Source organism: Mus pahari, chromosome 6, assembly GCF_900095145.1.
Source record: "Mus pahari chromosome 6, PAHARI_EIJ_v1.1, whole genome shotgun sequence".
In the NCBI taxonomy this organism is placed as follows: Eukaryota; Metazoa; Chordata; class Mammalia; order Rodentia; family Muridae; genus Mus; species Mus pahari.
The window spans coordinates 80193869-80209327 of NC_034595.1; the positions used below are offsets into that span (position 1 = coordinate 80193869).

Genomic DNA, 15459 nt, shown 5'->3' on the forward strand with positions numbered 1-15459 from the left:
CGGGGTGTGGGCTGGAGTGAGAGATGGGGCACAGATGGGCATCTCCCAAGCACTTGCCCTCCCTCTCCCCTGGGGAAGGGCCGGACCTGGCCAGGTCAGGGTTGAGGCTGGGACTGACCGCAGCACGGTGCTGCGGGTCCTGCATCGGTCAGAGAGCGTGAGCCGCGGGGTCCCCGAAGCCCCTGGCTTCCCGGGAGCCGACAGAGTGAAGAGCGGGGACAGGAGTGGGGGCGCCCTCGGTCCTCACCCCGCCCCCGCCCTCTCCCCGCAGCGGGGGCGCCCCGCCCCCCAGGCGCCCGACGTGGACGCGGCCGCCGCCGCCGCCGCCGCCACCGCCACCACCACCGCCGCCGCCGCGCGGGAGTCGCTGTCCGCGGAGCCGATATGCAGGCGGCGCGGGGCGGCGCGGGGCGGCCCGGCCGGGAGGGCCGCGGGCTGGAGCGTGAGTGCGAGCGGTCACCGGGCCCAGGAGTCGCCATGCCCCCAGGGCCGTGCGCCTGGCCGCCCCGCGCCGCGCTCCGCCTGTGGCTAGGCTGCGTCTGCTTCGCGCTGGTGCAGGCGGGTAAGGGGGCCCGGGGAGGGGGACGAGGGAGGGAACAGCTTCCCCTCCCACGCCGCCACCGGGAAGTCCTCGGTTCCCTTCCTGCTCCCTGAGTACCTCCTGGGTCACCTGGTCCCTACTCTCCTGACCCGACCCTAGCGCCTCCGAACCTTTTTGACCCCTAGACCCGTCCTTCAGCTTCCAAACCTCTGCCAGTCACCTAAGCCCTGAATTTTTAAAGCTCTTGCTGCTCCTGGTCCCTTCAGGTCATCCCCTAACCCTGAGTCTTTGCCTCAGCCACCTTTTCTGGCCCTGAGAGCAGCTGAGGACACTAGTGCCCCACCTTGGGCCTCCCTCTGTATCCCCAAAGATCTCTCAGAGACCCATAGGCTGTATCTCGCTGCGCAGGAGCGACTACGAAGAGAACTGTAACCAGAGGTTGAAGAATGTGTTTGCGGGGGGGGGGGATGGTGGGCGGGGGGGGGAACGCTAACCCTGCTGTAGTCAGTGTCTGGCCCACCCCACGGGACTCTGCCTCCCTAGATCACCCCAATCCTGTCCCTCCTGGCGGCTGTTGCTGCCTCACTCTCTTTCTCGCCCTGCTTCTGTCTCCTTGCCTGTCTCCAATGTTCCACTTGTCTGCTCTCTGGTTCTGTGACCTCAGCCACCTGTCTGTGTCCTTCTGTCCCTTTCCATCAGAATGTCTGGCATAATCCTGGAGCCTTAAGTCCACTCGTCTGAGGGGTATGGGGTTACTACTCAGGGCCAGGGCTTCTAATCACGGCACCTGCCCTCTTGCGTGATATAACCCCGCGTGACTCTACTCCCCTCTCCTGGAAGGTCCTTCCTGCCCTGCTCCTCCCCCCTACCCGCCCCCCCCCCCCGCTGCTCTCCCACTTATCTCTGACGTTCCCCCATTCACCTTCTTCCTTCACCCAGAAGGCCTTGGGCTATCTTGGTGTCTCTCCACCAAGGGGCCCTGTTCTGAATGTCCCCTCTTCTCTAACTTCCTCTATCCCTAGCACGTGAGGACCTACGGAGTGTGGAGAGGCTCGATTTGACCCTTTCCCTTAGGTGCCCTCTGCCCAGCTCACCATGTGAGGTTGCCCATCAATTCCATGCCAGGGCTCAACCTTTCCTGGCTCTTCATCTCAGGGTCTGTCTCCTTCCCTCAAGGTCACTCACTTGAGAGCATGAGGCCATAGAAAGAGCAATGGACTAGGAGTCCTTGTGGCTGCTTTTTCTCAGGCTAATCAGCTCCTGCAACTCCCATTCAGCTATTCCCCGCTCCATGACTAACCACCTATCCACTAGCTCTCACCCTGGTTCAAGCCCAGGCCCACCAATTTTATTTTAGGAGACCCTTGGTTTGGCCAGTCTATAGCCAGCAGGAGTTTCTATGCTAGTCACAAGGAGCCTGGGGCCTTTCAGCCACTGAGGAACCAAGAGCCACGTGGCCCAGCTGAGACCTTGGATCCTTGTTCACATAGCCTCCCCCAGCTTTCTCTTTCTCATATGTGGTGGGGCTGGGCTGCACAGCAGGGCACGCTCAGACTCAGGTACCTCCCTCCCTGCAGACAGCCCCTCTGCCCCCGTGAATGTGACTGTCGGGCACCTCAAGGCCAACTCTGCCGTGGTCAGCTGGGATGTCCTGGAGGATGAGGTTGTCATCGGCTTTGCCATCTCTCAGCAGGTAACCCTTGAGGGTGCTTAAGGGGAGAGGCCATATCAAGATGGTGACTGGAAACTGGGCGCATATGGTATTCCATGCTGTAATCCCAGAACTCAGGAGGTTGGGGGGGGGGAGTAGTAGAAGGACTTCAAGTCCAAGGTCAGCCAGGCAACACAGCAAATCCCCCCCCCCATCTTAAAAAAAGGGAAAAAAACTGGAAAAAATAGTGTCTGGGATGGAGGATGATGGTAGAGAATCAGAAAAGGAAAAGAAACCGCAGGGCAAGAGATACGGGGACAAGTTGTACATCTAGCTTAGAATTGGGGTCACAGAAGGTCCCTAGTCCTTGGACAAGGGCTCAGGAGGTCTTGGCTGGGGACACGGTAATTCAGAGCAAGGGTCTGACCTCAAATGCTTGCTCCTCAGAAGATGTGTGGCCCTGGGCAACCCTCTGACCCCTCTGAAGCTGTTTCCTTAGCTCTATCGTGGAAATAAGGCTGTCCCAGGTGGCAGGAATGTAACAGCCATGTGGTGGGGCTGGGGTTAGGTGAGGAAGGCTGGGCAGGGCAGGAGGAAAGACAGACACTCAGGTGATGAAGAAGGTTTGCTCGAGGCCCCTGGAAGGAGACTGCCCTGCAGACTTCCTCCTTAAGATCGAATCCAAATGCTGTCGCCCCAAGGGGGAGCTTGTCCCTTTCGAGGTGGGTGGATGTGGTGTCGGTGCCCTGCGTGCTAACATAGCAAACTCTTCCCTTTCTAGAAGAAGGACGTGCGGATGCTCCGCTTCATTCAGGAGGTGAACACCACCACCCGGTCCTGCGCTCTCTGGGACCTGGAGGAGGACACAGAGTACATTGTCCATGTGCAGGCCATCTCCATTCAGGGACAGAGCCCAGCCAGTGAGCCTGTGCTCTTCAAGACCCCACGGGAGGCTGAAAAGATGGCCTCAAAGAACAAAGGCAAGTCCAGGGCAAGGAGGGCAGGTTAGGTGAGGAAGGCTGGGCAGGGCAGGAGGAAAGACAGGCATTCAGGCGATGACGAAGGTTTGCTCAAGGCCCCTGGAAGGAGACTGCCGTGCAGACTTTCTCCTTAAGATCCAGTCCAAATGCTGTCGCCCCAAACAGCCTCCACCCTGTTCCTGGATCGCTCTCTGTTGTGTGTGTTGGCACTGACAGAGGCCCTCGGGAGGAAAGGAACATAGGGCTAACTTATCTCTCTCCACAGATGAGGTGACCATGAAGGAGATGGGGAGGAACCAGCAGCTGCGAACGGGCGAGGTGCTGATCATTGTTGTGGTCCTCTTCATGTGGGCAGGTGAGTCAGGCCTCCAGGCCCTCCTTTCCTGACCCCACTGGCACCAAGGGTGAGGGGCTTGGAGATGACTGGGAGTCGGCGAAATCCCTAAGACTTGCCTGTGGCAGCTCTGGGGGCTAAACCCCTTCTCTAATCCCCTCCACCCCACACACAGCATGTTACTACCACCTTGTATACTGTGGGCACTTGCCTTTTTCCTCTTGGAAGTGGTCCAGCCTTCCAGGGTAGCCATGGTTACTGTCACTGTACTTGGGATGCTGGACCTCCAAGGGTTTTCAAGCTTGGGAAGCTCAGAGGCCTGACCTTAGACTTGGAGCACTCTCCTTAATTCCCTCTTCTTCCAGATGCAGCTGAGCTTCAACCATGCAAATCCCCACGCACTCCCAGGAATGGCCTTCCTGCCTTTGTGGCCCCACAGCACACTCCCCTTCTTTAATCTTTATGTAATTTGGGTGGGCTTAGGACACTCTTTTCTTCCTAATCTCTCAGCTCCCTGAGGATAAAGTCCAGATGTTGTTCATCTCTCTATTCAATGTAGCTGCCATTCATTGACCAGTTGTTCCACTGGAGAGTGTAGTGTTTAGTCATGACTAGGAAGAGTCTTGAGCTTGCAAGGAACTTGGGCTTGAACAAGATTGCACTTAGCTATAATTGAAGATAATGAGTGCTTTAGTGGTTCTAATGTGTGGGACAGGGCTGGAGAGATGGCTCAGAGATTAAGGACCCCTACTGATCTTCCAGAGGACCCCATGTTCGGTTCCCAGCATACACATCAGGTGACTCACAACCACTAGAAACTCCAGTTCTAGGGGGAGCCAACACGTCTGGCCTCTGTGGGTACCTGCACCTACACACCTACATCACACACACACACACACACACACACACACACACACACACACTTAAAAATAGTAAAAAATAAACTTAAAATAGCATAATATGAGAACTCTGGAGCTAGAAGTAAGGGGAAGAAAGGGGAGGCTGGAGTGAGGTGTGGCTCAGTGGTAGAGTCATCTATGAAGTCGTAGGTTCGATTTCCAACACTGAAACCACAGGGCCAAAGACGCAGAACAGAGATAACATGGGAGTTGAGCAGTGAGACTGACTAGAAGCTAATCAGGCAGCCAACAGAGGAAGCTTGTTTGGGTTAAGAGGTTCAAGAAACAACAAATGATGCTCACAGCCTCACTCAGTGGCTGCAGCCTAGAAGAGAAGGTGGAAAGGTCCGGAAGAAAGGGAGGGGAGGCTGGAGACTAGAGTCCCTTGAGAGATTGGAACATCACGCTCAAGCCTAATTATCGTGGTGTTTGAAGGCAGATTCTGTTGAAGAAGCATTTGGGGCAGGGCATGGGGAAGGGTTTCTTAGGCACATAGAAGAACAGGCACTTGATAAAAGGCAGGATGACAAGGGCTATATGGAAAGGGGGATTAAGAATGGTACATTATTAGACTCGGCATGGACCGTGTTTATGTAATCATAACACTATAAACAGAGAACTAACCCAAACTTGTGGCGGGAGTCTGTTAGGATGTTAGAGAAGTAGGAGCTGTTGGCCTTTATCCACTGTGGTGGAAAGCTGAGAGCTATCCGGCAAGGATCGAGAAAGAAGCGGCACACACCTCGAACTGGAGCTAGCAGTGTGAATACTAACCACCTTCCCGGGCTGATAGTAGACAGTGAGCAGGCTCTGTACAGCACCTCCTAGCTGCACCGTGGCATGACCTTGAGTTAAGGAAACTGTCACACCAGTGTGCTCCCTTTGTACCCTGGGACTGATAATAATAGGTTGGAGTTGTGAGGATCAAGTGAGATTGGCTACGTCAGTGCACAGCACAGGGCCTGGCATGTGCTCAATCAATGCTGTGATCATTTCTGTGGTAGCTGTCAGAGGCTTAAAGAAAGGGTACCAGGGAGGCATGATCAGACTCATGCTGGGGGGGACGGCCCAGCAGCAATGATAGGGACGGCTGGGGGCCAGGCAGAGGCTGGAGGGAGGCTGCGGCAGCCAGGCAGAGGCCATTTGGGGATGGCCCTGGAGGGGACCCATCCAGCAGGCAAGACGAGAACTCAGACTGCCCCGCCTAACTCCTTAGGTGTTATAGCTCTCTTCTGCCGCCAGTATGACATCATCAAGGACAACGAGCCCAATAACAGCAAGGAGAAAACCAAGAGTGCATCAGAAACCAGCACACCAGAGCATCAGGGTGGGGGTCTCCTCCGCAGCAAGGTGAGGGCAACACCGTGGCTTGGTGGGTGTCCTTAGACATCTGAAGTCCCTAGACTGCACAAGGGAAGGGGTCAGCTCAGGGCCTGGCATGGCAGCAGCTGGGCAAAGCCAAGCTTGGCTGCTGCCGGTGTGACACACAGGGGACACTGCAAATTGATTTTGAATCCTTGCCTTTTGCAGGGTGCCAAGGGCCAGTGTCTTTTTTTTTTTTTTTTTTTTTTTTGACAGCCAATGGGGAAGGCAAAGTTCCTCGTTGCTGTGGCCGGGACAGCAGGAGAAGGGGTGACATGCCTGGGGCAGTGTTTTACCTCTGTTCCTTCATTTCCTCTTTTATGAAAACAGATATGATACCTTTTCAGTGCTTGCTCTGAGCAGCTCAGAAGACAGTAGAGAATGCGAGAGGACCTCCTGTTCTGATGGTGATTGTCCAACATGCATCTGGCCCGCTCTGCAGCTCCACCCACCTCCATCTTCTCCTATCATTGGGCTGACTATCCTCTCTCTTGGCTTCTCTCTTTCTGATAGCAGTTCCTGAAGCCTCTCACTAACCCCTGACTCCAGGTGTACCTCAGCACTGTCCGTGGCTGAGGCTACACCCGGAGACAGAGTTGCAGAATGAGAGAGAGAGAGAGAGACCCAGCCAGAGGGATGCCATTGCTGCGGGGTAGACTGGGTGCCAAGGCTCTTGGCACAGGACTCACATCTGGGCCACTCAGCTTGACCGAAGGCTGCGTGTGAAAGGGGAGAAAGACAAGACTTCCAGGCAGGGCTATTCTTTTTGTTTCTACGAGGGACAAGAGCCTGGCTTTTAGGCTGTAGCCCCGCTGTTCCTTTTCTCCTCTGTCCCGTTTCCTACCTTACAAGGAGTCCATTCAACTGGCTCTGGCCACTTCTCTTACCTGGTCCCTTCCTGGTTTCCAAAGAAGTCCTCTGTGAACACCATCAAAGCATGGATACCCCCATCTGCAAGGGATGGGCTGCATCCCCTGCTGGTCCATGTCCTTCCTATGCACGGGATGAGAGCTGTAAAAGCGGTGGGGGCGCAGCTAGCCACAGTTTCTCTTTCTCCCCACCCTAGTCTTTCGGAGGAGGCTGAACTAACTACAAACCCAAATTCTGGAAAAAAAAAAAATCAAATAAGCCACAAAGCTAAAAGGCTGCACCCCATTCTGAAGAAGGCACAAGTACATGGGAGAGCCCTGCCTTACTTCTCCCGGACTGGCTTCCTCTGAGAAAACGCACAAAGCTCTGGGAGAAAGCAGCTACCAAGACTGTCTGGAGCTGTGTCTGTCAGACCAACGGGACCGGGGAAGCTGCACCGCTGCCAGCTTTTCAAGGGTCCTGACTCTATCAGACACTTTCTGGGTTCAGCCACTAAGGCCATCTGTGGTACAAGGTGCACCTTTGCAAATGTGTACGATGCCAGTTGTTTGGACTCTTGGAAAACACCACCGGGCTTCGCTCCAGAAACCTGACCGCTCTGCCAAGGCCTCCATGTCTGCTTGCATCTAGCTCGGACAAAGATAGATCTTTGCGGTGAGGTCATCTGTGTGGAGTTTTAAGCAGCTCTAGACGAAGGTACTGCCCGCGTTTAAAGGAAGTGCCTTGGCTGGGGGCAGCAGTGTCAGCTTGGATAAGTGAAAACACCTACATCCTACAGCATCATAGAGACTGCTGAGCGAGCTACTGGAAAGCCGTTTATACGAGACAGGCAGAGAGCAGAGAGCAGCCACTGTCACTACTGGCCTGGGGGTGGGGTGGGGGGATGTCTTTGGATCTTGCCATCTCATTCATGGTCCTCTGAAAGTTATCCAGGGCTCTCATCTACTTCTCTAGAGCTTTCAGTGTAAAGTGACAGCTAGTGTGCTCCCTCCCTCCCCCACCCCTCCCTCTTCCCTCCCACCCCCTACTCCCCCACCTCCCTCTCTCTCCCTCCTCTCCTTTGCCCCTTACTGGTTTAAAAAAAAAAAGGTGCTTGATGTGGCAGCAGACTTCTTGGAGACTGAAGCACCATGGCTGCCAAACGCCTGCACTGGAAAGGTGGACTCTCCATCTTCCATCGGTGGCCAAGGGAGTGTGGGTGGCTGTTCCCAGCACATAGTAGGTGCTTGGTAAAATATCTGTGGTACTGAATGATGAGCACAGGTGCCCAAGTCAGAGCTGAAAGCCATCACCCAATGACTGCCCCTTCATTCGGGTCTCTAACAGCTCTCAAAGTTGGGTCAGCCACCCCTGTGCTTGCTCCAAGTGCAGCAGCAGAGGAGAGGAGAGACGGGTAAGGGCAGATGTCAGCAATACTAAGGGCTTCCTCCTGGGAGGGAATGAGGTTCCACTCATTGTCTCGTGACTTCCATCCCTGCTGAACGGGGCTGCAAGACCAAGGCTCCTTAAGGGAGGTCCTTACCTCCAATCCAGTTAGAGCAATAACCACTTTTTAAATGTAAAATAAAGACAAATGAAAAGGCACATCCTAGTCTTTTGGTAAATGCCCAAACGTTGCCCTCTTTTTCTGGCAATTGGCAGCAAGTCAGGATGTGTGGAGGAGGGAATCAGTTCTCTTCCATTTTGGCCTGCAGCTTCTTAGGGACATGTCTGCCAGCCAAGCTAGAGTTGGAAGGGAATTCTTGAACAGATGGGGGTGCACGTGTAGGAGAAGAAAATAGCTGCTCCACCATCGTCTTTCTGAGGTTCCTCTCTAAGCCCAGCTTGGGCTGCCTCACCACATAGGTATGCAAGCATCTGCTCAGTTTCTTAAAACAAAGGGTTTTCCTCTCTGGAGAGGGCTGGGCGCTTAGTCCTGCCAGAGGGCCGTGGTTCTTATCTGGGGTAGGGGTACGGAGTGAAGAACTGCAAAGGCAGCTTTCTGCAGAAATCATTCAGTATTCAGCTCTTCTGGGCTGTTAAAGGAACATCATTAAGATTCCAACAGCAGGTTAAAAGGCAGGCAGAGGAATGACGCCATTAGCCAATGAGCAGACCAGTAAATAGGGCACCTCAAACACTCTCGTCCAGAGCCAGGCGAGAGGATGTCAGATGTGCAGGGTCTGAAAGCAGAGGGAGAGGAAGGCCTCAGAAGCCTTTGAACAGAAGAACACCAAACCAGACCCCATGGAGGCTCCCTCTGCCCGTCTGCTTTCAACTAAGAAGCGGAGAAGCATTGGGTAGAGGTAGGTAGTGGTGTTTGGAAAGCCTGCTGTTTGAGCAAGGTTTCTAGTTTCTCCATGCCTGTGGTACACCATAATGGATCTGAAGGGAGCAAACTGTTCTTCTAGCTTAGTTTGTCCTTTCTCAAGTAAGGACCTCACTCTTCTTGAATCAACTATTACTTGCAATCAAATACTATAGCTATTATTCAAGAAGTGGTCCCTCTATTCCTCTCAGGTGACTCCAATGATTTTTGCAATTTGGGAAAGGTCCAGGCAGCTCTAAGACCAAGACCACAGCAGGCTTGCAGGAAAAATGCTGGATAGAAAGGCAGGAGACCCCGACACCTCGGGTAGTCACGTCTCTGAGTGGGGAGTAGTCTTCCTTTCTACCAATACTGCATTCAGAGCCTACCCACCCAGTATAGTAACTAAAGGTTGTCCTGGAAACCTTGGTGGAAGCTGAAGAGATAGGGCTGCCAGGTATTGGCAACAAGAATTTTCTGCCTATCCTCAGTAAAGGCGTCCTCTGAAATCAAATTCAGCCCTTTACAGACATACATAACATTTCCCCAGACCATCTATGAGGTTTCAGACACCTGCCTTATTCACTACTAAGTTTTGTTTTAAGTATTGCTTCTGGATTCTGACTACCCCCCAGGGCCAGTCCACAGATTAAAAACAAAACAAAAAAACGAAAACAAACTTGAAAATATAACCTGAAGTTAGTAAGTTAAGGTCATCTCAGATAGTAGCCTTGGGATACATTTCAGGATTGTCACTCAACTGCCGAAGATCATATTCCTCAGGGAGGGCCAGATTTTCCATCTACGACGTGTTTCAGCTGTTATGGAGGAATAAATGGGTTGGAATGACAAGGCAGGTGTTTACTTATTAAGGAATTCCAACACCGACCAGTTGCCTCTGTGACAAATGGAAATATTTACCCAACAGGTGCCCCCAGTGTGCGCACAAACACATATTCTCTCTCCCCCTCCCCCTCCAAACCTTTGGATTATTTAGGGAATAAAGGAGGACATTAGTTTCTCTCCCTCTCCCTCCCTCTCCAAACCTTTGGATTATTTAGGGAATAAAGGAGGACATTAGTTTTTCGTCCTATAAAAGCCCAAGATGGGTTCCTTAGAGAATGAGCCTGGCCCACTTCTTTTTCTACCCGCTTCTAACAAGATGAATGAGACACCATCATTTCAGAGAATTCATCTTGGTCTCTGAAACCTTTGATATATATGGTAAAAACTAACCCTGATATAAACAGGAAGTGAAGTAGTTACCAAAAGGTACACTTGACAGGAACAATACATATACATGGGTTAAGAAAACCACACACAGAGACAAGCATATCAAACAGCTAAGTGTTTACCACATTTCTGTGCGAGCTTTTGCCTAGAGTAAGAATGGCTTTGTCTAAAACACACACACACACACACACACACACACACACTCCAGACAAAACTTGGCATGGTAACACTTGTCTGTAATCTCCTTCCTTTCAGAAGACGGAGGCAGGACTTAAGTTTGAAGCCAGTCTGGGTTTCATAGTGAGATCCTGTCTCAAAATACCCGCAAAACATAAAGAGCAGCAGGTCAGAGAGCCTGTCCAAGGATGTTGCTAGCTATTTTCCCAGCAGGAGCTGGGATTTTAAGAGCACTGGCTAATGTAGGTGACAATCTATTACTGCTGTCCTTATATCCTTGCTCTGAGAAAGCTTAGGTCCATAAAAGGGATTTAAAGAATGTTCTCTCTCTCCAGCATCTACCCACATACATCCAATCTTCACACTGGACAGTTGTTCTTGGAGCAACAATTTCTGGATAAGTTGGGTTAAGAACACCCACCAATTTCAAATTATTGATTCTGTTTCTCCTGTTTCCAAAGGGAGAATGCCCTGAAAACACATGGTTTCCTAAACAGACACAGTGGCCGGCCATGGATCCATGGTAAGGGAAGGAATGCGAGGCACTGCCCGCCTGCCCACCCGCCCGCCCGCTGCCGGCTGCCTGGTCTTCCCCCCTCTGCAAAAACAGCAGCACAGGGATATTTCAGGCTCTCCCCATGTCAGGCTCCTGACATGCACCATATGTAGCTGCAAATCCCAATCAATTGCAACATTTCTTAACTGCTGGAACGCCTTCCTCAGCACTGTAATTTACCCTCAAAAGAACAGGGTGCAAGCACTTTCTCCTTCCCAGAACCATATTCTATTAAATGCCGCCGCCCTCCCAAACGGAACGACCTACGCAGAGGAAGGCAGAGAGTGCTCCTCCAAAGCCCAGAACAGACGGCCACAGTACATATGCCACTGACGAGAACTTTTATTTCTTTTTAATGACATTAAACACAACTGCTACAAGGGGAAAAACATGATAAAAAAGGAGGCACCAAACTTCAGTTTCATAATCGACCCTGACAATAATGCAAGTAAATCGGAGCCCGATTAGCTGCAAAGCTATTGTTATTTCGGCTCCTGACTTACACGGGAACTATTTATCAACAACACATTTTTACTTTGCTTTGTCAAGACCCCTATTAGGTAAGAACGTCCTCAAGGATGATAAAGGAGAGATACACAGTTAAACGCACATAACCCTTACTCAAATTTAAAAATACAGCAAGAATTAATTTAATCTGCAATACAAGACTTAGAGGCCAATCCCAAACATAAGAGATATGCAGCTCTGAAGAGATTAAGCCCCAGGTTGCCCAGTACCATCTTTAAGGCTAACATGCCGGATGAGTTTTCTTTGGCTTTTTTTTCTCCTTTAAGAATACCATGTTAACCACTACAGAACAGCTCTCTCCTCCCCCAGTCCACCAGATTTAATTAGCTGCTAACACTTTGGAAAAACAGAATTATCTGCGCTAGAGGAAATGTGATTGTCACATTTTCTAGTTAACCTGTCACTCATCTGCTCTGGCAAAGGCAGCGTTCCCATTATACATTCAGTCTTAATCCCTCCTGGTACCAGGAAAGCAGGAGCTTCTCTGAGTTTTGCCTACGCAAAATGCTGTCCCTGGGCTCCCCGTGGGGAACCATTAGGCCCCATGCTAGCTACTCCAGCTCTATCTAATCTGTACTTTGTTTTGGTTCCATAGGTGGATTGTTTGGCATATCTCAGACTATCAGGCTAACTTACAGCATCTTGGACAAGTCAACTGATGTCAACGACAAGCGTGCCCACCAAGAGAGGTGACTGGACTACTGCCTTTTCAAAGTCTAGTGTCAGAATCTAAACCAAATAACTAGAGAATAGAAAAGTCTTTCTGGAGAAAAAAAAAAAAAAAATCAAAAGCAGGGAGTGGTGGTGCACACCTTTAATCCCAGCACAAGAAGGCAGAGGCAGGCGGATCTCTGGGAGTCCTGAGGGGCCTGGTCTACCCAGCCACGAGGGCTACATAAAAACAGACGTCTGGGGGTGGGGGTGGGGCGATAAAATTCTTTCTGGGCATCATGGTGCACACCTTCAATCCTAGTATTTGAGAGGTGGGGCAGAAAAATCAGAAGTGCAAGACCATCTTGGGTTAAATAGTGTGTTGATGGCTAGCCTAGGCTTTACAGGAGACCCTGCCGCAAAAAAGGAAGGAAGGAAGAAAAAACCTTGACTAGATAAAACCAACAAACACTTGGGGACATTTATCCAAACCCACTAAAGGCTTGAAAATAAAACAAAAACAAACAAAATCAAGATTTTCCTAATCACAGTCAATTTTTCATTCCAACAATGGTGATTCATCCTTTTACTCCCAGCAGTGAGAAGGGAAGGCAGGCAGATCTCTGTGAGTTAAGGCCAGCCCAGTCTTAGAGTGAGTTCCAGGACAGCCAGAAAGAAACCCTGTCTTAAAAAACAAAAACAAGGAGCTGGAGAGATGGCTCAGCGATTAAGAGCACTGACTGCTCTTCAGAAGGTCCTGAGTTCAATTCCCAGCAACCACATGGTGGCTCACAACCATTCATAAATAGATCTGGCGCCCTCTTCTGGAGTGTCTGAAGACAGCTACAGTGTACTTACATATAATAAATAAATCTTTATTTAAAAAAGCAAAAACAAAACAAAACAAAACAAAAAACAGAACAAAAAGATCATTTTTCTGAAGCAGAGTAGACTATTCAGGGTGGGTTAGCCACATATGAGACAGAGGCTAGGCAACTATGAATCACCTCCACAGTGACTGCAGCAGCATGAGTGTCATATTGTAAACCCTCTCAGAATGATCTCTAGAGCTGCCTGTAAGAAATACAGATCTTCTAGGACAACCATGAAGACAGTACACAGAGCCTAGCGCTTTGGTTGGAGCACCACACCTTACTTAAGAGCAGGTGATACGGTACATGGTGGTGTTGTGGTACATGGGCTCAAATGTACTTTCCCTAGATGCTCAAGCACTAACGTGAAACAATGGACCAATGTCACAACGACAACGCTAACATCCAGGGTGTAAGGGTACCTGTAACCAACAGGAGAGGCAGAACAGTGACTCTCCAAAGGATCTCATAGGAAGAAGGTTCCTTGAATAGCAGCAACACATAAACTTGGGGCTCTGCAGAAGAAACTGAAGAGTCCTAGACATCTCAATTGTGCTGGCCTAACAAGTCAACATTCTGGTAATATTTCTTCAGCAGACAGAGGGCACCCTGAAAGGCATGCCTAAGTCTAACAGGATATAAGAACACTTACTGTAAAGCTTCAGGACTAACTAGTCACTGGGAGTGGGAAAAGGAAAAGAAACCAACCAGTCACAAGACCACAGAGTATTGAACAATTCAGCTGTCTTCTGTCAGTTAAGATGTGTAAGATTTCAAACATTATGAACAAAATATATCTAACAGAAAGTGAAAAAAGCCACTAATAATAATTTTTTAAAAAGGCAGTGAATAGGTACAGAAAGGAGAGGATTTACATGTTTAATCTAGCCTTTCAACAGGACTTTTCTCCTTCTCTATCCTATTTCAAATGTACTTTTAACGAGGGGTCGTTAAAAGTGACTTCTATCTATTCACAAGTCAACAATAATAACACCAGCTCTTAGCTTGCAAAACAACCTCTTCCTTACGGTAGACTGAAAGGTATTTCTTTCGGGTAGTACAAATAGACTTTGCCTGTGCTTACAGCTGGTATTTTACTCAAAGCCTGGATGTTCTGACTTAATACAGGCCTTCAAAAGAGAATTACCTTCATTTAAAATTTAAAAACAGCAACAACAACAACAACAACAATGAACAAACAGAAAAACACTACTTAACATTGCTGAAACATATACAACAGACAGACATACAAACCAGGGGCAGGAGGTGGCTCTCATTTAAAAAAAAAAAAAAAAAATTCAAGACAGTAATGGGCATTTCCAAAAGGTGACAAATTCTTTAAATAAAAATCCTGTGAAAAATAAAACACAAAATATACAAACAAAAATAGCAGAGGAAAATACGATGCTGCTCTGGAGGGGACCCTCGGCAGGAACTGTCACTGTTGATGGGATGAGACATATGGACTGTAGGAGAAGTCTGGGAGACGCTGGAACCGATGGTGGCTCCGTTTGTTTCTGTCAACCCACTGACTCAGACTGTACCTCTGCAGAGGCCTCTGTCGGAATCGGGCGTAGTTTCTATTGAGAGAAGGAGAATAAAAACAGGAAGGGTTTTCAGCTGGATCTGTCATGAAATAGCTAGCACAACTACTTTTAAAGGTATGTTTAGCCGGGGCAGTGGTGGTGCACGCCTTTAATCCCAGCACTTGGGAGGCAGAGGCAGGCGGATCTCTGAGTTCGAGACCAGCCTGGTCTACAGAGTGAGTTCCAGGACAGCCAGGGCTACACAGAGAAAGAAACCCTGTCTTGAAAGCCCATAAGGATATTTTTATTTCTAGTAATCAGATTATATATGCTGTTGTCTGTTTATTTGCGACAGGGTCTCTCTGCACAGCCCTGGTTCCCATGGAACTTACTTGTTGAGAGCAGCCTTGCTTGAACGTTAACTGCTTTACTGCCTTGTCAGCCATAAGTGCTTACTGGCACACAGTCCTGGCCTCTGTGGGAAAGTACTACTACCCCCAGTTAAGAACAAATAGCTATAGATCTTGTGGACAGGTACCTAGCAACCCATTCTGTTCTGTTGTTCCTGCTCAACTTTTTACCCAGCCAATATCCTGTTCTTGGGAACAGGTGCATTCCCCCAAAAACAAAGTGACCCCACTCCACCCCCCTTACCACATATCTTGCTTCTATGAGTATATAACATGTGTGGGAACAATAAAAATTTGTCAACTTGATCAGAGATCCGCCTGCCTCTGCCTCCCAAGTGCTGGGATTAAAGGTGTGTGCCACCACTGCCCGGCTTTTTTTCTGATGAAGCCAGGATAACTAGAACAGAGTAAGCAATGACAGTAATAGGTGAGGTAGGTAGGCTGCCAGGCAAAGCATACAGCCATTCTTAGAGGATTGAGGATGGGAAGCTGGTGGAGAACCCAACTTGTGCTTTAAAAGAATCTCCTTAGCTTCTGAGTTAAGAACAGTACTTGAGCAATGACAGATATAGAAGATTTGAA

At 49.8% G+C, this 15459-nt stretch overlaps 2 protein-coding genes across 5 annotated transcripts in view; one reads left to right on the forward strand and one right to left on the reverse strand.

The window, feature by feature from the left end:
- Positions 1–341: 341 nt before the first annotated feature.
- On the forward strand, positions 342–6887 carry Fndc5 (fibronectin type III domain containing 5). Its single transcript, XM_021200363.2, has 6 exons — positions 342–562; positions 2119–2234; positions 2974–3172; positions 3438–3527; positions 5622–5755; positions 6098–6887. Exons 1-6 carry the CDS (start codon positions 385–387, stop codon positions 6101–6103), a joined length of 723 nt encoding a protein of 240 aa, XP_021056022.1. The 5' UTR covers positions 342–384; the 3' UTR covers positions 6104–6887.
- A 6041-nt stretch (positions 6888–12928) lies between these two features.
- The window catches only part of S100pbp (S100P binding protein), a 38530-nt gene continuing 35999 nt past the window's right edge, over positions 12929–15459 (reverse strand). For all 4 annotated transcript variants that reach the window (XM_021200358.2, XM_029539640.1, XM_021200357.2 and 1 more), the window contains one exon: positions 12929–14521. In XM_021200358.2, the coding sequence (XP_021056017.1) occupies positions 14380–14521 (142 nt within the window). In that variant the 3' untranslated portion in view covers positions 12929–14379. The remainder of the gene's footprint in view (positions 14522–15459) is intronic.